The sequence below is a fragment of the Dromaius novaehollandiae genome, chromosome W, assembly GCF_036370855.1.
Source record: "Dromaius novaehollandiae isolate bDroNov1 chromosome W, bDroNov1.hap1, whole genome shotgun sequence".
Lineage (NCBI taxonomy): Eukaryota > Metazoa > Chordata > Aves > Casuariiformes > Dromaiidae > Dromaius > Dromaius novaehollandiae.
In genome coordinates, this window is record NC_088130.1 from 21,381,593 (window position 1) to 21,409,495 (window position 27,903).

Sequence of the window (27,903 nt, forward strand, 5' to 3'; positions counted from 1 at the left end):
GATGAGCATAACAAATCGAGGAAGTTAAAACATGTGAAGCAGCATGTGACTTCACTTTTTGAACCTGCACGGCTGTGTAAGCATGCAGCAGTGTGAGCTTTTATTCAGTTTCTTTGACATTTTTGCTGCTTCATCCCCCAAATCTCATGTACGAATGCAGGTTCAAGGCCTGAAGGCTTTGTTAGTGCTCTCTGCAGGTGATTCTGTAACTGCATCTTGTTGGAATACCTCCTGCTACAGTCCAATATATAAATAGTTAACTGTACTATATATTTTTTTTCATAGAGGTGCATTGGAAGTCAGTAGAGGTAGGAAACACAAGATACAAATCACGAAGCTACTTTCTTTGAAAAGAAATCAATCACCATGGTGAAGATGTATATAGAACTATATAGATCTTTTCCATGGCAAGAATTTAAAATGGCTCCAGAAATTAAATGAGTGGTTACACAGCCCTTCTATTGATAGCAGTATTGCTTCTGGGCTACTACTCACCCAAAATACCCAGTGCAAACATCAGCTTGGCACTCTTAGAAGAATATGCCACATCCTGCTTGTGTTACGCACAGAGGTTGAATTCAATGAGATTGCTTCTGCGCATAAGGCAGGAAAGATTTACTCCCAAATTCCTTGTTTCCTTGGCAAACTATCATTATAAAACAAGCTGCCAGTTCTGCAAGCATTTAAGCACTGCATTTAATTGTGCTGCTTATATAAGCAAGGACACGTATTTACTTAAACACTGGCCAGATCGCATTCTAACTAATATGCACCACAGCTGGAATTTTCATATAAAGTCACGCTTGAAGGAGGCAAGACACTCCTTACTCAAAGTCTTCTCCCACTGCTGCAGCGGTAATGCTGTGGTTGAGAGCTACACACCCCACGGATATAAACCTGTATTTCCATACAACTCCTTTCTACTTCCTTGTCGTGAGATCGCTGGCTTATGATAGGACAACGAGAAGCTCTGGCCTTTCTGGTTTTAATGGACCCAGCAAATCCACAAGCATTTACATATTGTGTATACAGCTACCTGGCACGGAATATGCTGCAGTTAACTCTTCTTCAAGTTCACTAGGAGGGGAAAAACCTATCAACCTTTCAGAAAGAATGACCTGAGATGCTTCCACAATTGTTTGCCAAATAAGGCAGACAATTTCCCACCATTAACCATTGGAAAGAGCAGCTCTGTTCTGAATATTTATTTCTGAAGGACAGCATGTCCTTCACAGAATTCAAAATAGGCTTTCTTATTCTTGCACAGCAATATCGTATGTAATATGCTTCACATGTTAGCATCAGTCCCTGTACACTGACATAGAAGGGGCATTTTGTTCCCAGACCATGAGTAAATGACAAAAATATTGAAGGAAGAAGACCAAAACAGATGGGTGCTCTAGTCTAAGACTGCTCTGTATACTGCTCTCAGACTTTAACTCTACCCAAGTCAAAGTTTGCTGTGGGCAAACATAAAATAGGCAAGCAGACACAGAACTTAAGACATGAAAAGAGACCCCCCTCACAACCTCACCATAACTATTAAATTAACCTCATGCAAGTAGAGTGCTTCCACTGCTTCCCCAAGTGGGATCAAGTTCCCACACATTTAACTTGGTGGAGATATCAACAGCCCCTTCAAATGATTCCTAACTGCTTTTTTTTTTTTCCCCAGGGGCAGGATAGCCAGAACCCATTTGCTGGATAAGGTTTAAATAATCCAGGTTAATGCAACACTAACAGTTAGCACTTGGCAACATCTGTGAAAATGGCTCTAGCACAGACTTCATGAAGGGCATGTGTAGGACAAGTCAAGTGCACAATATTCATATGTAAAATATTAAGAAAAAAAGGTCTAGTGGCTCCCACAGTTCTCATCTTAATCACCTGGTAGGAAGACTTCCTGCCTACAGAGATCAACGGTCTATTAGTACAGAAGGCTGTACTCCCACTGAACTAAGTGCAATACAATTTCTTTTTTTGTATTAGCTCTCTCCTTTTCTCCTAATTGTCTGGTGGGGGATGATGGAGGTACAACAACCTCCTTTTCTTTCAGCTCCTGCTGCCTTCAGTGCAGCTGGACACATTTCTTCTGAATTACTCTAACATACAAATAATCTAGCTGGTACAACTGATTATTTTCCCAGGGTCCAGCTGAATCCTCATTCCTACTCATTCCAGTGTGCACTAACTACTGCATACGTTTTAGTATTGTGGCAAATGTGGCTTTAAATGTCCTAGTAAATAGAGTGTCCTCTTTCCTGGAGGCAGTATTTCCCTGCCTAAGAGAATATACTAAGCAGACTCAAACTGACTTTAGTGGGAGTCAAGCTCCATTTTTTTTTTTTTGGATATCCAGCCTGTATTTTTCCTGCTTAGATGTCATCCTCTTAGCCCCACTTATAGCCTGTGAAAACATCCTACTATTATTACCTTTCCTTCTGGAAACAAGTGACTACTTGGAGGATAGTCGCATTGTGAAAGTATGCAATTTTACAGCATCCAAAAATCTGGCTCATTCTGCTGTGGTTCCTTATGTATATGGATACTTACTTGGAGGTAACTACCACTTAGCTACTCTTAGTTTGTTTATAATTTCACATTCGAATGGATATAATATATTTTCTTTCTTGTTCTGCTTTAATAAACATTTATGGTAACTTTTTGCATCTCTGTTCAGTAACCTTTATCAATTTTCAAATACAAACTAGTCCTCTAAGTAATTCACAAAATAACAAAATTCTTCTTGATTCCTTTCTTCTTACTAAAACTTGGAGAGTCATATTACTTCCACAAAGGAAGTTTTTCTAGTTGTTTTTCTAGGATTCAACAGGATTTTAATTTCAGAACCACGCCAGATATTACAGGTAGTTCAGTTCAGATGCTCTCATGCTTTTTCTCTTCTGTGCAATTTCAGTTTTCCCTATCTATTTTCTTTCTTTCACATGGAGTAGAGGAAGTTGCACTTAGGACAACTCATTGAGAGGTCAACTGAATTAGCTTCTGTGATGATTTGAGTTACTGTATATTTGAACAACTGACTTAGGTAACTACTTCATCTATTAGAAAACTCAGTTTTAAATAAATGGAACTGTACAAAAACAAGATGATGAAATTTGCAGTAAGCTTTACTGGATCTCTTGACCACAGAAACAAGGTATTGTGTACTTTGTTCTGTTTTTTTAAACGGCTTTTTTTCTTGCAAATTTGGGGTCCTCTGCCCTAAAATGATGGAGTGTGTGTGCCAGCATTTTCATTCTCCTCCTCCATTTTAAATGCTTACAGTTTCAAATATTCAGTGAAAAATGGTTAAAAAATTGTGAAAGAAACTTCAATATTCATCTTAAAGCAGAACATGAAACTACAAATCTGTTGTAGAGGAGTGGGGAAGGGTGTCAAACTGCATGCTGTTGTGTGTGATTCATTATTTGACATAACTGGTGCATCGTAACATATGTTTGCCATCTGACAAAGGCAGGTACTGTACCCTTTATAACTCCGCCCCAGGTCTTTGGTCCTTGGAATCATCAATCCCCTAAATTTTGTCTTTTTTAACACAGTAGCTAAAGCAAAACTGCAGTGAGGAGCACAGACCTGCCTGCCTGAAGCTTTTCTCCATGGCTTCTCTTCTCTAAACACACATGAGAAACTCTGCAAAATGAACCTCACTATTCCTGGAGTCTTCTCCCTCCTTTTGTTTTTTTTCCAAGTATAGTATTAGTCTCACATTAAATTGCCATGCTTTATTGCACCTTATATACTTATAATCTGGAATACATCTGAGGTTCTTATATGATCCTCATCATAGTATCTAAGAGTTTTACAATTCCCTTACAGGGGAAATTCTCTTCTTTCTTTCTCCATAAGGAATCAAGACACAGAAGGAAGTCTCCCTAAGTCATTGCAGCTGAGTATTTATTTATCTAAGTCCCACTGAATGCAATTGAAATAAAGCAATGACTTAGGCAAAACTATACAGGAAATTTGGTACAAAACAGATAACTGAACCTTAATCTTTTTGCTCAAAGGAGCTACTATCCTGGTCATGTTGCAGTCTTAATTATGACTGCACTGAAACATAAACAAATGAAAATCGAATGCATTTTTTGCCTTTATTATTTCTCTATTCAATTTTATTTTCTGTACCTCTTCAGTCCACATACATTCATTCTGCCTTTCACCTTTAGCTGCACTGCAGACTAGAATTAAACAATGAAAACCTGACATTTATAGTGGAAAACTGTTTAAAGAACCATTTGGAATATCAACATTTTTCCTTCACTAGTGCAAAAGCTGTCCTTAATGTTCTTTTATTTCCTTTGCTCTTCCATCTATGAATTTTAATGCCCTCATCCTCATTTATATGGTCATTTGTTTTGCATTTCATTTATTGGTTTGACAGAAGCCAACCCCCCCCCCCCCTTCCCTCCCTCTGCCCCAGCTTGTACTGGACAACTCTGCAGGTTTCAGCGAGATCACTTGTCTGCTTGAATTTCCGCAATCAAGATCTATGTTCAGAGAAAATTTATTGAGGAAACCACATGCATAATTAAATACTGAAAATACAAAAAAATCTGGCATGTTCTTAACATTAAAGGGAAAATCCTTCAGGGACTACTTCCAGCTGGGTAAGAATTCTAAGTACTACGCTGTTACATAGGAGATCGCCTCCCTGCTGTTCCAGTGCAACATGCTGCTGGAGAAAGCTTACAATACATGTAGCCTTTGAAATCACATCCAAAGGAATTACAGCCTGAAGGCCACACTCTTGGTGTTGGGACATAACTAGACACAGCTAGCTATGTGGAAAGGACAAGCTCGTCCCTTCTCCTTAAAAGCACTCATACTTCACGGGCTGAGTTTGTGCTGACTCTCCAAAAATCCCACAAGGAACTGACTTCAGGCTGTGCCTCTGCAACAGTCAGGAAGAAGTATGAAGTAGAGGACAGCAGCCTTTCCAAACAGAAAATGTATGAATGGACAGATAAAGATCTCAACAGAAACATCAGTGCTGTCTCATCTGCAGGTGGAGAGCAAATGGAATAAAGGTTTTTATCTTAAATGCACGCTTAGAATGGGAAGGAAGTGTTGCAATGACCTTTTGATTTTTTTCCTTTACAGACTGCCTGGAAAAGGTGCAGAGTATTGTACGGGTTGCAGTCCACTCTTATTCACTGCCACAGTTTTACTGCATGGAGAGCAGACTGACAAAATACTCATGCTCGGCTAGGGAGATGACTTTCATCTGCAAAGGTGAATCAACTTTTGCATAAAGCCACTGACCTCAGAGGAAAGGGCTGCCACTACTGCAGTAGCAGGTGAAACAGGAGAACTTCTCCCACTTTTATGGTCTAGCATGGAGGGTGCCATCCACCCTCCCAGCTTCTATAGATCATAGTTTCATGGGCTGTTTATTTAATCCTGACTAATCCTGGACTTAAGTCACAGTCTTACAGGTAGGTGAGATGGAAAGTTGAAGCACATAGTCTCTGAGAAAAAGGAAAGCGTAATACAGAAAGTAGATGCTTTTAATTCTCTTTCAGAAAGCAATCTAGATTATTAAAAATGCTAACTAAAGGGAAAGATTTGGTAATAAAAAAAGCAAGTTATTTATACTGTTATTTAACAAAGTACTTTAAGATGTGTCCTTCCTCTCTTTTCCTCTCCCCAGATTTATTCTTTCTAAAAACAAATGCACAGAAAGCTAAACTTTAAAAAAAGTGAATGAAGCTTTCGTAAAAGCTTCATTGATGAAGTCTTACACCGGAATTAGAGAGAACGGGGTATCTACATCACAGATTTAGCATACCCCATTCAAACAACATATCTTATACCAACAAAGACAGCTAAATTTCTACTAGAGTTATCAAAACAGACCTTCGTAGCTGTAAAATAATAGCCTTCATGCTGAATTCATTTTGCGATTTGTGCTTAATTCCAAGTACAGTTAAATATCAAAGATTTCACAGCCCAGTAAACTCCAAAATTTAGGATAAACTGCATTTCCCATTGCAAGTAGTTTGGAAAAAGTTATCTAAGGCAGGGAAGTACTAGGACTCAGCTCTTCCTGTAAGTTGGTCAGCCTTTATTTTTAGTTTTCAATTGTCAGTATTTTTTCCCCTTCTGTAAAGGAAGTGTAAAGAACTGCCAGTACTTGAAGCTAAATTACTTCATTTACAGGTCCAGCGTGACACAAACAGCACTGATGAAGCTACACAGCATTCAGTCCAGCACCTTCAGTTGGTATGACCTCTAATGTAAAGGAATAGAAGCTAACACTAGATTTAGTCACTGTTTTGTTGATCTCATAATACCTGAAAAAATACCCCTGAAAACTCAGCACCTCAGGGAAGGTATGAGCCACTTTTCCAGATTAAATTCTTAACGCTATTTCTAGATCAACTCTTTATGGGGTCCCATCGTGGTGTAGGATAGCAATGCCTATAAAAATAGCCACTAAAGGTTTCCTTTACTGAAGTGCATGGGAATAGAGCAAGGCAAGGGATTCACTTGGCCCTGCTAAATTACAAAAGCCACCTTATTTCATTGGAAGACCATAAAGGCTTCCAACTCAAATCCTATGCATGCAAAACAAATCAATTCATAGATTAAATCTGTCACTTGGGTGCTTTATGAAGATCAGACTATAGCAACCATACTAAAATTGTGTTTGACCCCCATCCTGAGTTAGTGCTCACAGAGAAAAAGGTAGGAAACCTCATACTTTGAAAATGTTAAAGGAGAGGGAAAGGTGTTCAGAACAAAAGAAACCCCCAATATTTAAACAGGAAGTATTGCTAGGCTGTAATTAATGCTTTCATTAAAGCTACAGTGCACACGAAGCCAAGATTTCCTGAAGGAGAATGCCAGAGCAGAAGGCTCTAGCAACAGAGACATCTCTGGTAAATGACGTCAAAAGCTGAAGTGCTTAGATTTTTTTATTAAGTGTAATCACTGAGGTGACATTTGTCCTACCAACCATTGCATATGCATGTGACTACCTTACGTAGACCTATTGAAACCAACCTTTAAACCAGCTAGCCTAGGTAGTGCTGAGTAGCACTGCTGGTATATCTGTACAGGTCAGAGGCCCCCTGGGACTTCAGTAAATATCTAGCTGAATACACCATATTGACCTCTTTGCTACAGTAGCTGAACTATAGCAGATCTGATGAAGCAGAGAGCTATCCCTTTTTAACAGAAGCTTTCCTGCCTGACTGCGTAAGATTTTTACAGGGGGGTTAATTTTGTTTGAATAATACCTAGTTACACATTAAGCAACAATTTAAGGAGATACTACCTTTATGCCTTATAAGGCTGATGATGCACATTCTGAAAGGAAGGCACATAGATCTGCTCTAAAACTCTGCAGCTCCAGTAAATCTGAAAAAGTTTAACATGTTTGAATCATGTTATTGTGAGCCTGTCAAATCCCAGTTTCTCCTAAAGAGAATCAATCTTCTTCCCTCCTATGTCATTAAGTGAAATGTTTTAGACAGTTTCAGCTAACACTTCAAACTTTGAGGAAGGAATGCAACAAAACTTCTTTTCTTAAAAAAAAAAAAAACAAGTATATATGAGGACAAGGCCAGCAGTATCAAGAACAGACTCATAGTCATAATGAAATGAAAATGGAAATGTAAGCTGTGGGAGAGGATTAGATACTGGAACGTGAACCAACAGGTAAGCAGAGAATCACAGGAAGAGGAATAACCACTAGCACCAACTAGCACAGAGAAGCCTTTAATTACCAGCTGCTCATTAAGCAGGTTTGTGAGAGTCTTTCAAGGCTGGAAAGCTCAGTTTGCAGAAAGCAAACAACTGCTGGGCTAGACAGGGACTGTAACTTTCAGATACTTTTAGGCTCAATTCCCTATCCCACATCTGGATACTCCCCAGACTCTCATTTAAGATCACCTTGAAACAAGAGCAACTAACAGGTTTGTCAGTCTCTGACATTAGTAGTCTTTTGTGTATCAGCTTGATTTTCCTCATCTCAGCACTTGAAAACTCAGTTAGTGTCTGCTGCCCAGGAATGCACAAGGACAGCAGGAACATGGAAAGTTAATGCAGCAGAACCATAAACATACTGCACAGGAGAGTAAGGAGAATTTTATTCCTATGACCATTAAACCCTATCAACTTCTCTGATCGTGTCCTTCACTTTCAATAGTTGTATATGCTATACAGGTGAGTCATTCCATATTTTTATTAAGAATATTCAACACATAAGCAAAATGAAGCACAAAAACACTTGTAGAATTCCAAGTCTCAGCTTGTGGGCTGCCATTTCTGCACTATCTTCCTATTCATGTGTTAAGTCATATTAAAAATGAAAACCCAAAACACATGACAGCAGAACAAGAACAAAATAATAGTCATGTGAAAATAGTTTCTCTACTCGCAGTTTCCTCATATCATACAGAAGAGTGCCATCTACTGTTGACATCACTAAGTTTTTAAATTCGTATTTTGCATGCATGGTAATGGACAATACTATTTTACATCACTACTAAAACTAACAGTACTAGGAAACCAATCTGAAAAATAAAGTTACTCATACACTATTCCCATAGCCTAAAGCAATGGATCTGCGAGAGAGAAATTCCCCCATAATTCTAGCATGCTGTGCGATCTATACTTTAATGGTTGTATAATGTGTCATTCCTGCCCAACCCCAGCTTAATCATTTCTGCTTCAGAATTAGTCACTTTGCGAGAGCTGATGCTCTGTTTTGTTTTCTCTTTACAACTGCAACTACCATCTATTCTCTCTCCCTTGCCTCCCCTTTCTCATGCTCCTTAAAGAAAAGACAAGAAAAGTTAAGGTTGCAAAGGGATGGGAAACCAGAAGCAAGATACAGCCTGTCCTCAGGGAAGGAAAAGGCACAGAGGCCTAGAACAGTGCATCCACAATGGACCAAGACATGCTTTCTAGTGGAGCCACCAGATTGCAACAAACGAGTAAGAACTGCACTCATTTCGTTCTATCCCCAACCATTCGCCTGATGCCTTTGAGCCACAGTGGTAGCAATATCAGTGGGTCATCTGAACTGATCGTAAGATGAAGGAGGGATTATGGACAATGTATATTCTCTGCTGGCTACCCTGCCAATGGCAGGCAGAGGTGACAATTTTAAGAAAAGGAGTACTTGTCCCATTGCCACTCGGTGTGAGGGGAGAAAAACTGGATACAGGCACTACTTTTCTCTTCTAGCCAGTCAGTGAAACCATGTCAGAAGCTATAGGCAGATGCAATACTGGCACCTTCAAGGCTTATTAAAAATAAACAGGATCACTGAGATCTGAAAGAGAGCTGTGAGGTAGCACACTTTCGTGTGGTATTACATTTATGTAGATCCCAGTATGGTTCCTGTTACTGATTTCGCACAGAGAAGATTCTGTATTCACTGTAGTTATATCTGGTTGCAATTCAAATTAAAACGAACAGGTTTATATGAGTAATTCAGTGAGAAAGAAATGATTCTCTACTAAAAAAATGCAAGCAGTAAGGGCTTAGTAAATAAACTCACCATAAATTCACTCTACACAAGTCAGATCACTTGAGACTACATAAGTTTCAAAAGCACCCATCCTCTTTTCTTTGATAAATGCCTCAGGAAGTCACTCTGTAATCACAAGATAAACCAAAAACCTTAAATCCATAAACCATATGATCTAAACCAACATCCTTAGCTTAGGTTATGGCTGAGCTCTCTTGTTCCACTGTTATTCAGATACACAAACTCTGCTATTCTTGCTCATTCAAAGGTGCGTCAGGAGAAGAAAAACACTACACACGCTTTCCCATCTGCAAAATCTGAATAATTTATTCAGATAAACCTTAAAGAACCCTTTCAAACATCACAGTACAGTTACAGTGTACAGTTAATGACAACTTCAGAAATCATGCTTTTGCTGCAAAGCATAAATTTAATGGTAAATCACAAGATGGTTTTTCATTATTTCAAAGCAGCATATCATTGATGACAAACTTACAAATAAATATTGTCAGGATTAAGACCTGCATTTAGGTTTTGTGAAACCTCTGAACTGCCACAAAACAATCTGTTTGATGATTGTCATAATTAACAACATCCATTTTTGGCTGAAGTAACACAGTTCAGAAGTATATTTTTAGGAAAACAGTATGCATCTTGAGTTTCTATGGAAATATTAATACCTTCCAAACAAGAAAAGTATCCTTCAGAACTGCATGATGGTATCATAGCACACAATAAAAACGGTGTTTTGGTTTTAATCTCTGTATTCCTGTTAACAGTATTTACTATTTTCCAAATTTAGTTTTAAAACAGATATCTGCTACTGGTTTTCAGAGATCTCATTACAGGATATTAACCTTTGGGGGAGAAGGACATATTTTCCTCAGGATTGATGCTTTTTTGTTGGTTTATCAAAGTAAGGAGTGTTGTCTTGTAGCAGATCTTTCCTGGGTACAAGCACTGTAACAGGAAAAAAAAAAAACCTGTAAGAATACCACCTTCTGGAAAATACTATTTAAAATAATAAAGTTGTTTTTACATTTGCAAACAACAAATCAAGTTACTAAAAGGAGAGTCTGGTAAGCTGACAGGCAGCGTAATGGCAACTACCTAAGACAAAACTGTATTAACATTTACGTTCTGTTTGTCAGAATATTTCCTTCAGCTTTTTCCCTTTAAAAGCACGGAAAATATTTTAATGACATTAAGAATCCATAAAAAGGGCAAAGTGTTGCAATAACTTTTAGTAAGAGAGAAAATGGCAATTTTAACATTGCTGACAATCCTGAGTCAGATTATGTTTACTTAAACAATTTCAAAAATGAGTATCAAATTTGACATATCCCCTCCCCCCATCTGATTTAAGATCCATAATATTAATTTAGTTACACCTTTTTCAAAGGCTAACAGAAAATGAAGGAATCAAATGAAAGTTATCACCACTAACTCTTCAAAGAATGGCAGCATGTTAGGGTTTGTCTAATTATGCACCATTTTAACCTGCTCCTGGCTCAAAGTTCTGGCCATCTGGCTCTTCAGACATCAGCTTGGCCTTTCTGCACGGAGGGAAGGAGCTGTGTCATGTCACATTTGCTCAAGTAGCAGCAACTTAAAGCACAAAGGGCTGAAAGCATAATGCTGTTCTTTGACTAGGTCAGACTAGGTCAGGTACTAAGGGTACAGTAAACCCATAAAACATTAGAGACACACACACACGCAACACTGAGTAACATTCTGTCCAAAGTCACTGTTTTCCCATATATTGTAAGTAAGAAAGAAAACTGATTTCCTTGAGGATATGTTTCTTTTGCATCTGTGGATTGATACTGATGCATTTAATAAGTTTCTAAGAGCTTTAAATAAAAATTCAATTGTATTTCTCTTACAGAGAAAACACAGATGAGTAAATTCACGACAAATCATGTTGATCTATACAGCTACAATAGGTGCATGAAAGCAATACAAAAAGAAAAAAATAGGAATTGGATGGATTTAAACTATCAAAAACAAAACAAAAACCCCAAACAGATAAAGACTGAAAGAAGAAAATTTTTTTTACTGTCCTTTTGAAAGCTATGTTTTGAACGTACAGAGTCAACATAGCACATCAAAATCATCAGGACATACTGCATGTGTGGTGTATCACTAAAATTTAAGCTTGACTTTTATCAGCTTAATTTGAAGTAAAATAAATAGAACCAAGACATTTGTATGCTAGTGAATAACGTGACTCAGACTGAAACATTTTGCAAAAAAAAAAAAAAAAAAAAAAAAAATTCAGAAAGGTTAAGTGACTAACAAGCTTGTAACTCAAAATTTCTTCTCTTTAGTAAGCAAAATCCTGCCTAATTTAACATTTAAAAGACTTATCACTGAATCCAAACATGACTATACACTGCTTTGTCTCAGATTCTTAAGAAGAGTAATGTTGCCCTGTGCACTGTTTCCAAAGTCATGACAGCACTGAATAATCTCATTTAATAAAAGAAGTATGTTCACCTTATCAGTATTTTTCTTCACTATTCAAAACTAGTTCTGGCTTTTCTTTTCAGGATATATACTAAATAGTTATTTTAGAGATGCAAGTTTGCAAAAAAACCCCCCACCAGATGGCTAAATTACATATTGTCAGCTATAATACAAAAAGTTAAGCATGAGAAGATTCTGACGGTTCCTGGGAAAACAAGCTGCAGCAACAGGTTTTGGAAACATATCTTACCTAGCTTCTCCTTCCCCTCTCCTCTTTCATGCAACATAACAACTAATTACTTTTTTTTGTCTGTTTTTGCTCAGGATGAAATAAGGGCAGTATACTAACTTAAATACAGCCCAGATACAAATATTTTATAACACTTAATTTTTTCCAGGTAGGCCAATATACTTTCTATTACAGCAAAGCAAACCTTCATCTACAAAGTTTCTAAAACAAACATGCAGCACATAAAATGAAACATTATGAAAAGTAAACTTTTCAACTAAATTCACTTAACCTATTTTCATTTGCAAACAAACAGCAATTCATCTAGCCACTTTAGGGTATACTACAGAAGATTTTTAATGTTTTTACTATAATTTTAATAACTTAAGAGCTTATTCAGAAGTGATTTAAGTTCACACTATTTCTTTCATTCTAAAAACTGTACACTACAAAACCATAAATATAAGAATGTTTTCATTTTCCATTAAACTCCCTCTTCTGGACAACTGAAAGGTTTTAAAGATATACTTATTCTTGTTTCTGCAAACGAAAATATTTCCACCCTCTTTTTATAAAATGAAGCCCAAGCCTCTCATTTAATATAAGAATACACCAAAAAAGTAGCAAGGGAGCTAACTGTAACTCTATCAACATGATAAAAGTCACCACAGAGTGTGAAGATTAAGGATCAGAAAGGATGATTTTGCTCTGCTGCAAGTTCTTTAACCATAGCTGTACTGGAATTGAACACCTGTACAATTTACTACACCTAAAAGCTCAGTTTTGCTTTACAAGCAGGCAAGGATAGAAACAGCAGGATGAGATATTCAGTAAAGAGGAACAGCAGTGAAAACCACACTCATTTATAGGTACAATTTTACATAGCACACTTATGATGTTATTCAGCATAAACTGCTAGCAAAAAAAGGAGATAATTGTCTCAGATCCCTACAAATTCTGAACTTGCTTCCAGAAATTTTCTAATGGCATACACTCTACTGCCACTGATACTAAGTTCTAGTAAGTGCTATACTAGATTTGTCTAGTTCAAAGTGCTGACAGTATTCAAAACCTCAGGAAAGGTGCAAATGGAAATTTCTCAGGAAAGGTGCAAATGCACTAAAACCTGCTTATAGAATGGCATTCAGGGATGAACTTTCTGTTACTGATTGACATCCTATGGCCAAAATTTCAGAGTTTGAGAGGCTCTGCATCCAGGCCATCACTGTGTCACAAATCTTCCAAGACATAACTTGGTCAGGTACATTAAATTTTAAAATGTCAGTACTGTACAAGGTTTTAGATAAAAGACAACACTCAAACCTAAAGGAAAAAGCTATTTTATGGGCAGCAAACGTTAATTTCTTAATTCTCCTCAAGCAGCTTCTACCTATTGAGTAGCACCTATGGATACTGTGGCCGATTTAAACATATGCTGATGGAGCAGCCAGTAGAGGCACATGGACTTGCCAGCTAGATGCTATCACTCCCAATGGATAAGGAGCAAAAATGGATAACCGAGTTATAACTTCTTTTCCTCGGTGATGACATTAAAGGTAGCCTCTGCCTCTCTATCAAGCCTCCATAATTCACAAAATCTGTGTAGAAACTTTGCATCTTTGAGATCTTTACCTCTTTGAGATCTCTACATTAATCAACAGGCTTAAATTACTAAGTGTACAGGCAGATATACGGACAATAGACAGACATTTCCCTCTCTGTCCCCCTGTTTAGTTTTCAAGTTTTATATTTATTTACTAAATTTCAACGTCTTTTAACATCTTTTTAACATGCAGCTTTACTCACATATTTTGTCGGAATCTGTGTGAATTGCCTGAATAACAGAAGTTCTGAGAATCACTTCAACGTCTGAAGCTATTTTCAGAAGCTAGTAAAGGAAGAAAAATAAGAACTGAGAAATTTAAGTGATATACAATTAACCTTGTAGGCATTTTCCATACTAGAGAGCTATTCAAATACCAAAGCCAGTCAATTCTATTACTCAGAAAGCTATCTACTATCTACACATAGCTTTCATTTCGGGAGCCTGGAGTACCCTACAAGTTGATATATTAGCTACCCTGACATACAGCACCTGAGGAAGGAAACGAGTCATCTGGTTGGAAACATGCAGCAGTATAAGACCTATAAATGCAGTTAAAACTGCAAAGGAATAAGGCAGAACACAATTACCAAAACAAGTAACTTGTTTCAATAATTACAGGCACTGGCAAATGACTCAAAAGCAGCATCTTACTATCTCTAGTGAGATAGATAATCTGGCTCTTTTAACATTCCTACTCTTGTAATAAGGAGACAAAAATAGGGGCAAAATACAGCAAGAGTTAGCAATACTGAGATTTCACAGGAAAGCAGTGCAGGAGCAAGACACTCCAATGTAAGGATTAACAGAAGCATGATTATGTAGTAAAAGCCCTGGAAATCCTTCCCCCATTGACAGGATAAACAGAGGCACACTGTCAATTTTGCTGAGTGATCAGCAGAAGCCTAGTACTTGTTTGCATTATACCTCTGTCAGAAATACATGAAATTGTGCAAGTGAGACACTTTGGGAGACAACATCTATATCTACATCAGGAAGCAGTGTGTACGAACAGGAGCAAATCTTCACAGCATAAGAGTTAGGCCTAAGGACTTGACAACTACGTGATCTTTCTCTGGCCCCCCTTTTCCCCTTTAAAGTGTTTGAGATAGGTACTGCCCTGCTAGGTACTGCCCCTACTGAACGCCCATTAGAAGCTAGAATGCATTAAGCTTGCTCTTGAAGTATGATTTTCACTTCAGCTCCACCTTAAAGTAATCCAGCCACATGCTCTAAGACCGCTTCACAAAACAAGCCAAATCACAGTAAGCGGAGACGACCAGGACAACTTGAGTAGTGCACTCCTGATGAACTAAAATGCTAGGGTAGATGCAGCCACTGCACTCCACATTCTAATATTGCAGATGGTTATTCCCCTCTTCTTAGGTCACTTCATACCTAAATATTTAATGTCACACTCAGAAGAAACTGCAGCATTCTGCTCTGGCAAAGTAAAACCCATTTGGTTGGCCAATATTCATTTTTTAACCTGATATTTAAAGCAAAACAGCATACCACACCCATGTTTATACAAATAAGTGTCCAAATTCTCAGAAGTCCTATACTGTCATTTGATTCAGTTCCTCTGCATTAATGTCACTTCAGCATATATGTATGTTCAATAATGACTATGACAGCTTATATGTTGTTCTAGGATTCTATAGTTCTGATGGAAGTCTGGAATTTCTGCCACTTACGCATTGAATCAATATATCAATTAACCCATATTAAAAGGTAATATATGCATGTTTTGTAGGCTGCCATTCCTAACAAATACAGATTTAGAAATTACAGCAAGTATTTTTCCTGTATATCAATAATGAAAAGAACATAAAATTAAACAGATCAGAAGTCCAGGACACAAACACAGAGGTACTACTATAGGGGCCTGGAAACAAGCAGACATGCTAGAAAATCCTAACTAAATGCCCAGAACTATTTACATTACTGTCCAGTGGCTGGAATGACGTAAATATCCAGATTTATTTCTGCAATGGACAGATGGAGGCATTTCTTTCCAACAGTAGAAGAACAGTAGTAGAAACCGCATACTGGTGCAAACGACATTGTATAAATAGTTCCTTAAAAGGATGAACGACAATGACTAAATCATTCCCTCAGTATGGGTAGTAATAACTAAAAACATCTAAAATACGTAAGTTTCATTTCAGACCTCAGTAAGTTTTGGAAAAATTATAGTAAAAAGTGTTAAAATAGCAACTGAGCAAAAGTAACATAAAAATAGTGACAAAACAAAATATCCTATTCCTTTTGGCATATAATGTTTTCACCATAAGGAAATAAGAAACAGAAAACAGTGGTAGAATTAATACCTCTATATTATAATAAAGCCATGACCAGTTAACAGTTCTCCCTCTGCCGCTAAATGATGCCTAACTTGCAATCAGGAATCAAAATAAGTTCCCATCTCTGTCAATAATGCAGAATATTATTTAATTTCTCCATATTTTTGTGTACTTATCTATACAACAAAGACAGGTAAACTTAAGTGATCCAAGCTCCAAAAAATTTTCTAAGAAAAATACACGAAATATTTACATGAAAAAACAGCAACATTAAACAGTTTTCTTTCACCTAATTTTATTATGAACCTCAGAATAAGTGCATCAAAGTACTAGAAGGTGCTTTTTCCTTATGTATTTTGATGCATGCAAAATTATATGACATACTACATATCAATGGAGGTATCAATATGTTTGTAAACAAAGATCCATGGAAGCACCTTTTAGAATTCACTTGGCACTCTCAATGTCTCAATAAATGTCTGCATTAGTTCAGATACTCTTTCAGAAAAAGGCATGAAATTTGATGCAAAGTGGAAAAAAACATCAAAACAAGAGGTACCTCATTTATTTTCTCTGCAGATGTCTCATTTTGGTTATTTTTGAATTCTTCGTTTATCTTTTGTCTTGCAGCTAAATGAAGTAAGGAAATAAAGTGTAAACAAAACAATTTCATCTTTACTTTGTCAGTGGCTCAAAACCCATATTCCTAAAGCCTTTCTAGCTGTCTCAAGGCAGCTTGTTAACCTGGTTTTATGTCTGCGTTCCTTTGGCTACCTACTCCTTTCCATTAAAAGAAAAAATTCATCCCCTTCCTGATGCATTCAACCCAAAGTTTTTTTAATACAAGATTTCCATGGAATTCACATGATAGTGTCTTATTTTGATTTTATTGGTATAGGGATAAAATATAATGCTATGACTGCTCATCTAGTATCCTGAGATTTAAAAAGAATTAATGTGTAGACATTATTACTGAAAGTTTCCATTACTATAGAAACAATATTGACCTCCTGTACAGCAATTGTACATGAGGATCAAGTCAAATTCTTAGCACAGTTAAACATGCTTTGACTGGACTGAAGGGAGGGGGGAGGGGAAAAAAAGCTAAAAAATCCCACACAGATCACGAAGGCTCCAAAAAGAGACATTTTCAGCAACATTATACTTAACAAATATGGCACAAGTCTAAAAACAAGGTTTTTGTTTCAACTTATAGGATGTCTGGTTATGGACACACAGAAGTTTCCTCAATGACTGCCTATTAAAAGAGGAAGGCAGTCATTTAAAAGAAGATTATTTTAAGAATTATTTTCTTTCTAGCTATATTCTTTTGCCTACTACCCAACTGTGTTTTCACTAGTTCCCCCCTAAGTTTCTTCTCTCTTACAAAATATGTACAAACACATTTGGTAAAGAAGAAAACCCAAATGAATGTTAATTATCTCCCTTCCATCTATTTTTCCATAAACTGGAATTACCATACCCTCCCTCGTATTAGCACTGTTGCTTCTGTTAACAGGACAAAATAGCATTAATGACTTCATATTGTCTGTCTTCACCACACACTCTCACAACAAACAGGGAAAAAATGGTAAAGTTACAAAGAAAAGTGAGAAAGAAACAAATACAGTGAACCATTTCTCTTGAACAGCTAAACTGGATGAGACAAGGAAATTATTGCTGAAATTACAGTTACCTCAAGTTGACATAAGCCAATCCTGATAACAGAAGAAGTACTCTGGTCTCCTTCCCTTGCATTTTGGTTCTTGCATCACCTACTCACTGGTCCCACAGGAGCATTAGCATAGTTGTGTACTATCTGCCACTTCAGAACTGATTTGGGTTAACACCAGCCACCTCCACCTCCTCCAAAATAGGGGAAATTTTTAGCTACCTTCTCCAGTCTTCATAGCCACAATGATGACACTTTAAGAATCGAACATAGTCAGGCAATGTAACATGCAAGCAGAAGAAAGTTCCGCACAGAGAGAGGTGCACATCTACCACAGAACAAAAATATCTTACCTTCCAGGGCTCTGGTATCGTTTTTAAAAACCTCTTGTCGGGTTCTGTGTAACAATTTAAAAAGTTTCAAAACCTGTCAACAAAATATCAATAGAATTTGTTTGCTAACACAATTCTTATTTAAAATGAGCATGTTGCAATTAAGGATATTTTGCTTTTGCTTGAAAATTTATGTTCTTTCCATTTAGTATGTAACTTAGCTGAAAATCAGTTTCTCAGATGCTATGTCTCAATTCTTGATCAAATAATCTGCAGATAAAGCAGCTGTAAAAGAAATCAAAATCCTAGACAGTTCTGGATGTTTCAAACTCATCTGAGATGCAAGAGAGTACTGCCACTATGCTTTTAAATAATCACTTTGCATGACAGGGATCTAATCCTGAAAATACATTAATGCAAACGTATTTCTCATGCCAATATATAAAAAAAATACAATCAGAACAACTGTACAAGTCACCTAAACAGACTTTCAGGAGTATCTCATTGGATTTAATACTTTGACTACAAAGAAAGAAAGAAATGTAAATGGCTGAAGTATTCTCACATGTGAGAAAAGAGAATTTTTAAAGGATCTCAACTAGCAGATTAACTAATGAGCACAATTATTTTTAATGTCTCTGTATAATGCTTAGGTATGATCTTCTACAGGTGATATGGCAAAACCAACACAAAACAAAGTCCTTTCTTAAAAATAACTATCATATCATCAGACAAAAACCTCAGTAAGAACAAACACTCAGAAGGATTAGGATTTACAATGTAGAGATGACAGACCTCAGTATGTATATAATGCAAAAACATGGAGAATGACAGCTCATAGACACATGGTTTTGGCTGTTTATTCATGCATATTGTTGTGAATTATGGAAAACACCAGGAAACCTTGACTTTTTGTCAATCACTGACAAGCACCAAGAAGTCTGGGAACATTTAAAAGTTATTTTTGGTACTTCTTTGTGTGTTCAGGCACCTCTAGAAGGCACAATTTTAGGTATTTCCTCATAATCTTAGATTGTTTTCTCACAATCAATATTCTGAAAATTTCTTAGAAGGAAAGCACAAGAAACATGTACTATATCTAAGAAATGACCACCTTCTTCATTAGCATGCTTTGTATGTGTGAGTTGGGGATGCAAACATGTCTGTCCCCTAGAAGCAATGACCTGGGACAGCAGCGAATAAATATATCCCAGCAGGGCTGTGAAAAAAGCATTGCTCATACTTTCAGTCTCTCTATGACAGAGAGAGATGGCAAGCTTCTCTGAAAGCTACTACTCTGTATCGACACTTTTTTAGATTTTCAAGCTAAGTTCTCACCCTCAGCTCAGCTATTACTTGGCTAAATCTTACAACAATTCCTCCAGAAGTGTACACACGCAACATGACAGTTAAGATGGGGAAGAAGTCATAAAACAGTAACAACAGGTAATCTTCCCGTTCAATACTGCTTCTATAACATAACAGTATCATGGAATTACTTACAATATTAAAGGACAACTTACAAATAGCAACGAATTCAAATGTTGCTTTACTTCAATGGAGTAAAGTGCTTTATAATTTTTATTGTAATTTATGACTAAATATGCTGCTGTTGAGGACATACTTATATTACAGACCTTTCTGGAAAGAAGATAAATGAGTGCATTCCCAATTGTTTGAGAGTATCCAGAATGTTTCTTTAAATTAAAAACTTCTGTCACTTTTAGAAGACTTAAAGCATGATCTGACAAACAAATGTGAGCAGATACATATAAAAGAGAGTACATTAGCTCCTTTTTGCCTTTTTTGTCCTTAATAATTCACAGCTAACCAGGACTAGGTTGTCTTCAATTGCAATGTTCCTATGTGCTAAAACTGTGGAAACTAGAATGAACAGAATTAAGAGCTAGCATGTAAATCCCTTCTTCTGTAGGCATATTTTAGGAGATTTGACTAAATTATTTGGACAGTGCATCTTGAAATATTTCTAGTCTGTAATATTTTACCATCTTTGCAAATAGCAAAATTAACATTACAAGTAATTTTGAGTGAAAGACATATGTAGGGCGAAACCATGGCCCATAATTTCTGATTATTTCAAACTCTCTCTTTGATCAATACTTTTCAGGTATCTTCCTCTAACGCTTTTTGCCATTTGCCTATTTGTGCAAACCCCACATAATATTTTGCGTAACACCAGGTCACAGAAGTTACAAGGATAACATTAGAGGACTTTGAAGCAGGGTTTACCAATGCATTGACTCCTTCCAGCACTGTAGTCATTTAGCAAAGCACAGATCCCCTCCCCCACCAATACCCCAATGGAATAACATTAGGCTTTATAACACTTCTGTCCTGAGACAGGGGGCTCAAATCCCCCCAAAAGCAGGCTACATTGGAAAAAAATGAAATGTTGAGACAAGCACCTGCTTTTCTGCCATTGCTTTTCTACACCTTCCCATCATAATTCTGCTTGTTGATGCTATAAATGCTAGCAAGTGCTAGAAGAAAGGTCCTACCCTCCAGTCAAATATAAGGAAAAATTCCCCAACATCCCTAAGTATACAAATATGTTTGAAGTCCAATTAGTATTTACACCCTCAGACTGCAAATCCAAGGGGGGACACAGCCTGTCTTCTTCAGTGCTGTGTACATTACCATCAACTCCAAACTGCTGAGCACCAAGCAGTGTTATGACTGACAAAAAGCCCAATCCTATTTGCACATCGTGACATCAAGCCATCAGAGCACGCCTTCCCTCAATGTCTGTGGCAAGCTAAAACACAACTCACTCAAAAAAGAGTTCAAATGCTTTATTTCAAGCGGCCCCACACCTCCTGTCAGCCCCCCTTTCCCCTCTGACAAGCAGCCCGTGCCCCAGGGGCAGGCCCTCCTTATGGCCCCGGGCAGCCAGGCCCGGGTGCAGCGCTCCTCCGCCGCCGGCCGCAGAGCGGCTCAGGCCGCCCCGCACAGCTCCCCTCCGCCCCTTCCCCATAGACCCCCGCTCCACCGGGCTGGAGGCGACCCCGAGCACCGAGGAGGCCGCGGGGAGAGAGGACACCCGCCCGCCCTGCTCAGGGACCGCGGGCAGCCCAGGGCTCCACCAAGAGGGGCCACACGACGCCCGCGCTCAGCGCGGCTCCCCCGGCTGCTAGACACCCACCCGCCAGCGGCGACCGTTACCCCGCCCGCGGCGACCGTTAGCACCCCCCCCCGCCCCTCCGCGAGGGCCGCGCATGCGCACCACGCTCACCTGCCCGCGGCTCCCCATGGCGAGGGCCGCACCGCCTGCCCGCCGCCGCGGAGCGCCACGCCTCCTCCCCGCGCGCTCAGCAACAGCCAATCGGAAGGCGCCGCCCCGAGGTCCGTGGCTACCTCCTTTTCCGCTAGGTAAGAAACGACAGGGCTTACCGGAAGTGCACGCTGCAAATCTTCCGGCGCGCCCCCACACCAAGGGGGTTCCGGGAGTCCCTGCCAATACTGCTCCCCCGGGCCGCGCTGGCCCCCACCCTCGTTCCGCGCTGGGCTTGCCCGCCCGCACCGACAGCAGCCTGCGCCCAAAGAGCTGAGGCATCGATATTTCACCTCAGGAAGGTCTCTCTGTCACCACGAGACCTAGGAGCTTTAAACAGAAACACCGAAGTCAGGGTTTTCTGTTTGCCTACAAGGTAACAAGCCTCTAAGTGCTTTTTGGGGTACAACAAAGCGTGCCTAAAATCACACAACACCAGCACAGATCAGCTCCCCCAACGTACTGATGGGAGACGGATGAATATCAACATAAAGCCAGGAGAAGGCAATGCTGAGCAACACAACAACTAGGCACCGACACTGGCACTGTGACACCAGCTGGGTGACAGCAGCCCCCCGGCAACCTGCACCCCTATGCGTGCTGACCACCACTGCTCGCAGAGCCACAGCAACAGCAGGCAGCTGTGGGGGCACTGGGGAGGGAGACTGGGGGGCTACAAGGCCCCCAGCACAATCACATTAACTGTGGAGCAGAGAAAGGTTTTTACAGCTTTAGCATGCTTACCAGTAGCTTGTTCAAAAGGCTTAATAATATCATAATTCTTGCTGGGATCACAAGGCCTTTTCTGATGTGACTAACACAAATGATTCAAATGCTGCCTTTCACCATGCCAAGACCTATTAAGAGACTCCTGTTGGTGTCAACAGGAGTTGAATGGGACCTTAAAAATAATAAAAAGGACCGGCCTAGGACTGCACACAATGATAGACTTTTGTATATCTTGTTTTCAAGCAAAAAATTAACAAACAATTTAAACACTAAATCTATTAATTCTCTTCAATCTGGTTTAAATTGCAGTGCCCACAATCCTAGAGCCAAACTATGAATGACATAAAAAAGTACATTACTAGTTTTCTTTCAAAGAAAAATCTCATCACTTCAGACATTTAATTAGAAACCCATCAATTTACAACCAACACACTTTTACACAGCTGTCTTTCATTCCCCAGAAGCATTCGAAGTGAATTTCTACTTCTTAAAAATGATGACATTGGCATAATCAAGGTTTATTAATCAGAACTGATCCAAAACATTTTGTTTAACATCTTTTCTCATGGAAAGAAAACCCTGGACGGAATTGAAACAATTACCTTTTTTTACTCCTACTAAATTAATAATGAGAATCCAAGTCTAGAAAGACATAGGTATGCTCCTTTGGATGAGTGAAAGACGAATTACATACTTCATACCAGAATTACACATGATGTCAAGCATCAGGGCCCTGGGAACACTAACAGGCCTTAACGGCCCTGACCAGCCTCACCAGGACACCCACTCACACCCCCCATTCACAGGCCCAGGAGCCCATTCAGGCTCAGCCTGGGGCCACCAGCCCATGCCTGACGACGCCACAGCGCGGCCTCTGCCCGGCCACGGCCCCGCGCAAACAGCCTCCAACCTGCGGCCAACAGCCCGACCTGCCTCTGTCCTCGGCCTAGCTCCTAAGGGGCTGCGCCTGACCTTTACCGGCTTTAACGGCGACGAGGGGCGCTCGGCTCTAACTGCCACTCGCCACCGCACTGCGCGGCCCCGGCCCCGGCCCCGGCCCTCCATCCCATCGACTCCCTCCCGCCGCGCCGCGCACTCCCCCATCCCTGATACACGCCGCGGCACCGAGAGCACATGCGCCGCCAGGGCGCGACAACCGCAAAGGGCAGGCGAGAAGGCCAATCACGACGCGAGGCCTGCCGGCGGGCCCCCCCCCCCCGCTAAACCAATGAGCGCCGGGCGGGGCGTGGCCGCGGGGAGGAAGTGCTGAGGCGGCGGGCGCCGCGCGTGAGCACATCGCCATGGCTGACGAGATCAGCAAGGCGCAGGCCGCCCGCCCGGGCGGTGACACCATCTTCGGCAAGATCATCCGTAAGGAGATCCCCGCCAGCATCATCTACGAGGATGAGCAGGTGCGGGAGGCGGCGGGGGCTCTTCCTGGGGCGCGGCCGCCCCGGCGGCAGGCGGCGGTGCTGCGGGGGGGCTGGGCCTAGGCGGGTTGTGGCGCTCCCTCCGCCGCAAGGCCCCGACATGGGGCAGGGGGGCGCCCGACGCTGCGCCGCTGGTCTCGGGGCGCCCTTGCGCAGCCAGGCGGCCGGTGCCGGTGTTTGCTGCGTGGTGCCGCTGTGGCCCGGCGCCTCTGGCAGGCTCCGCGGCTCAGGGGCGGCGGGGAGCGGTCGCCGCTCGTGTAGAGCGTCCCGGTGGGACGGCGGGCCTAGAAAGCTCAGACCCCGCGTGGTCCCGGTTGCAGGTATCTAAACCCCGCGCTTCTGAGCAGTGACTGTAGTTGGCTGTTTTTCCATACCAGAAATGCTGATGGTGACGGGCCTCGCAATAGCTTTGTAGAGATTTTGCAGCTCTGCTGTGCCAGGCTTTGGTTATGAACCACCCAGCTGGGTTATTAATGAATTACTTTTTTAATTCTTTTTAAAAACCTGGAAGCTACTCATCCCATAGGCTGCAAAAATGCCTCTGGCCTGATGTCTGCAGTGAAGTGTGACTGTGTTAACAGCGTGCTTGAAAAAATTGCTGATGCACTGCAGTGTGCTGGGAACCAAATAATCCAGTTTGATTCTTAACAAAAAATTGCTATAAGATATTAACTTTAAATTAGTATCCAATATGATTTTTTTGAATACTAAGCACTTTGAAAATAGGGTTTATCTGTGGCATAGAAAACAAGCTCTTACTCAAAGGTGCTGTTTTCCTCATCTGTGTGCTTAATAGCAATGCATCGCTTGGAACAGTGCTTTTCTTAATGGATCACAATAGTGTTAAGCTGCCATCTCTTTGCCAGAATGTTGGAAATGTGCACTGCTTTCCAAAAATTGTTCTTGTGGTACTGCTCTGCATTACAAAAAGATGTGCCTCCTTTCTTTTGTCAAGGTGCAATTTGCATTAGGTTTTTCCTCAGCTGTGCTGACTGCAGCAATGTAATGTGAACAGTGTGCTTGATTGAGAAATAGGCTATGAACTTTAATGATGAGCGACTTGGGAGTAAATAATCCACTTTGACTGCCATGAATCCAGAGTATTTTCTGGAAGACTAATTGTTTGCAGTATCTCACTCGATTTTAATTTAAAGTATGCGGGAGATTAGAACTAGTTTTAGAGTTTAGGTGATTATAGTGAATGATCTTTAATTCACTTTGTTCACTGCACTGAAAATCTGTTTATTGTTGGCAGGAAATGTTATGTGGAGGGTTGTAACGATTAATTAATCATTAATTGATATACAGTGCAAAGGAGATGCAAAAAGTACAAAGTCTTTGTGGAATTAAGCCTTATCAGTGCTGTTGCACCTGAAATAAAAATAAACAAAACACCCTGAAATGAAGGTTGGTGTTACTGGCCATTCACAGGCTTTCTGGGATTATGCTTTTGTTCAAAACTTATACTTTCTGCCCCATAGAAAATGATTTGCCACTCATCTACTTCATTAAATTCTTTGACTCAGCTTAGCCATTTGTCTTCTGCCTCTATATGAACCGCACAGAATAAGAAATTTGGAAAAATCTGGAAAAACACTTAGGAAATGATCAATCTAAATTAATTTTAAGCAATTGTGTACAAATTACTTCCATTCATCCATTCTTTTTTTATCCACCCTTTTGGTTTGGGAAAAACAAGCAGTTAATCAGGAGAGGTTTACAACTGGGCATCATCTACATAGGGGTGGCTTAAGGGGAGGGCATGTTGGAGGTATACAAGATAATGAATTGTTAGAGCAGGCAAAGATGGGGCTTCTCATCACCTTTACTCTTGGCAAAGGCCACAGGTGCTCTATATAGAATTAAAAAGCAATAGAGTTGGCCAGTGAATAGGAAATTTTGTTTACCGATGCACAAAAATGGAAAGCATCTAGGAAATATGTATTTTGAGGAATCTAAATTATGTGCTAGAATTATGCACTCTTACTCTGGGGCATAACTTGACCATAAATTGCAAAAATTTTGATGTTAAGTCTTACAAGTAAGCCAGAGGTTAGGTTCCCAATGATTAGCAGTAGCAGAGTCTATGGGTGGTACAGTATGGGCCTCTCTAGGTTGTGGCTGTTGCAGTGGCAACTTCCAGTTCTATGGCTGGCCGCTTGCATAAACAGCATGGCTCCCTTTGCCTCTCTCTTTGCCTTCTCTTCTCTTCTGCTTCTCCACATATTGGAAGTCTCTAACCTGAAATGCTCACCTCTCTCCTTGACCTCATGATTTTGCATGTGGAGGTAAATGTATTGAGATCGATTTAATGCAACTCAGTGAGTTGCTACATGCAGTTTCTGATTGCTAGTAATCTTAGTACTTCCATAAAATTAGTCGGGAGTTACCTGCTTCCTACAGGTAGGTGTTCAGTGTTCAATGTTTCAGTGATACCCTTGTCTCAATTTGGAGATGTCTGAAGCCTTAATACGTTATTTTAAATGTTCTTTCTCTGAAATACCTGATGTTATTAAGGATAGCGTTTTAATACAGCCTCAGTCAGATAACTCCAGATTCTTTTAAACTGCCTTCCTACATCTGACCAAGGCAATAATCAGATGTAACTGAAAGATGGTTAGCAGTTGTTTGCCATTTGTATTATTAAATAGGGCCTTAAGAAGAAGGTGAAATAAGCATGAATATACTTTTTATAGGAAGGAATGTATGCAGTCAGCTCTTAGTTCTTATGCATATAAGAAAATAATAAATCACGAAGCTAATTGACAGGTAACTTTTTCTCATTGCGAATGCTATTACTTTTAAATAATACTTGAAAAAAATCGACATTCTGTGTTTATACCAACAGTTCTCTGTAAATAGGTATTTGTGTATAGCAAGTGGCAAACTTTAATAATAAGAAAAATCAACATCTTTGGTTGCATTTGGGGTATCTGATATTCTACTTCTGGGGTATCTGATATTCTACTTCTGTATATGTTTATTGGGCTGTATTGATTTGATTAGCTTGCTTTCAGAGAAAGGTAGTAGTTTACATTTTAACTGTTTACTCTTTCTCCAGTGCCTTGCGTTCCATGATATTTCACCCCAAGCTCCAACGCATTTCCTAGTGGTTCCTAAGAAGCCAATTGTCAGATTATCTGAAGCAGAAGACTCTGATGAATCTGTAAGTATTGTGGAAGCTCTCTGCATGCCAAACTGACTGTAATTAGTTCAAAATCTACTAGGCTCTTCCCCATCCCCTCCTTTCCCTTTGACACTACAAAGAGGCAAAGTAGGCTATTTCAGCTTTTCTGACACCATAATCCTTTGCCTCTAGCTTAAAACAGCAATGGAATTTTTCAGTCAAATTAGTGATATAAAGTAATGCGCATCTCTGGATATGGATTTCTAGTGCAAAAAGCCATGTTGTGAAATACAGCCTGATATCTATTTTCCTGGCTTACAATAAATAGTACTTATTCTAATATGGAGAATAGGGCTTGGGGTTTTTGGCAGGGTGGGGGTGAAGAAAGGGTAAGTTGTATGACAGGTGCTGAATATTTAATTCGTAACTATAAAAATGAAGTTCAAAGATGTTGCAAACCCATGCAAGACAATGTAAAGTTTCTTTTCCACCAGATTTGCTTACATTGCCTGAAGAAATAATGGGGGCTTTGACCCTGAGACAAATTTAGCTTCTGTGACTCTTTTGTAGTCCATTACTGCCTTGCTTGAAAAAATTCCATAGCTCTCTTTCCTGTCTTATGCATAATCAGTCTTTGTAGCTTTACTTGGAAAATGTCGGTTGCAGACAGACAGCAATTTGGACAGCAATGGTTGAATTATAAGGAATTAGCTAACTGGCTTCTCTGAATGGTTCTCTGCTCTCATTCCTTCCCTTCCCCCCTCCCCTCTCTGTGTGTTTTTTCTTTTTTTTTTTCTTTTTTTCTCTCTCCTCCAGCTTCTTGGGCATTTAATGATTGTTGGCAAGAAGTGTGCTGCTAACCTGGGCCTGACCAATGGATTCCGGATGGTTGTGAATGAAGGGCCTGAGGGTGGGCAGTCTGTCTATCATGTACATCTCCATGTTCTGGGTGGTCGTCAGTTGGGTTGGCCTCCTGGCTAAAATTCTTGCACCACAAGAATTACTGCATGTGTACAAACCACCACCAAATAGATTTATTACATTGCCCGTCAATCTAGCCACTGTTATTGTACATTCTTTTTTGATGTGTGTCTATGAAGGGTAATAAAAGCTCTGAACAGCAGCTGCACAATAAAGATTTAGCATATGGGAATCATCTGTCTTGTGTGTCTTACTGATGGAAACAGTTCTGCATGTTAAAATGGTGTCTCC

The 27,903-nt window shown here is 39.8% G+C and overlaps 3 protein-coding genes across 4 annotated transcripts in view; 1 reads left to right on the plus strand and 2 right to left on the minus strand.

The window, feature by feature from the left end:
* Positions 1–9,603, minus strand: part of LOC135323460 (CDC42 small effector protein 2) — a 116,392-nt gene extending 106,789 nt beyond the window's left edge. The window contains exon 1 of the mRNA XM_064500655.1: positions 9,533–9,603. The gene's annotated coding sequence lies outside the window, so the exon portion shown is untranslated. The remainder of the gene's footprint in view (positions 1–9,532) is intronic.
* A 199-nt stretch (positions 9,604–9,802) lies between these two features.
* Positions 9,803–21,527, minus strand: LOC135323457 (complex III assembly factor LYRM7-like). 2 transcript variants are annotated; one of them, XM_064499991.1, is made up of 5 exons: positions 21,367–21,499; positions 18,135–18,207; positions 16,669–16,739; positions 14,007–14,088; positions 9,803–10,462 (listed from the first exon to the last, which is right to left on the minus strand). In XM_064499991.1, the coding sequence occupies exons 1-5, from the start codon at positions 21,382–21,384 to the stop codon at positions 10,386–10,388; spliced, it is 321 nt and encodes a 106-aa protein (XP_064356061.1). In that variant the 5' UTR covers positions 21,385–21,499; the 3' UTR covers positions 9,803–10,385. The 2 variants fall into 2 exon arrangements, with proteins under 2 accessions (XP_064356061.1, XP_064356060.1); XM_064499990.1 differs by lacking the exon at positions 14,007–14,088 and having other exon boundaries at positions 21,367–21,527.
* A 1,840-nt stretch (positions 21,528–23,367) lies between these two features.
* On the plus strand, positions 23,368–27,844 carry LOC112978805 (adenosine 5'-monophosphoramidase HINT1). Its single transcript, XM_026092535.2, has 3 exons — positions 23,368–23,546; positions 26,626–26,730; positions 27,508–27,844. Exons 1-3 carry the CDS (start codon positions 23,436–23,438, stop codon positions 27,670–27,672), a joined length of 381 nt encoding a protein of 126 aa, XP_025948320.1. The 5' UTR covers positions 23,368–23,435; the 3' UTR covers positions 27,673–27,844.
* Positions 27,845–27,903: the final 59 nt, after the last annotated feature.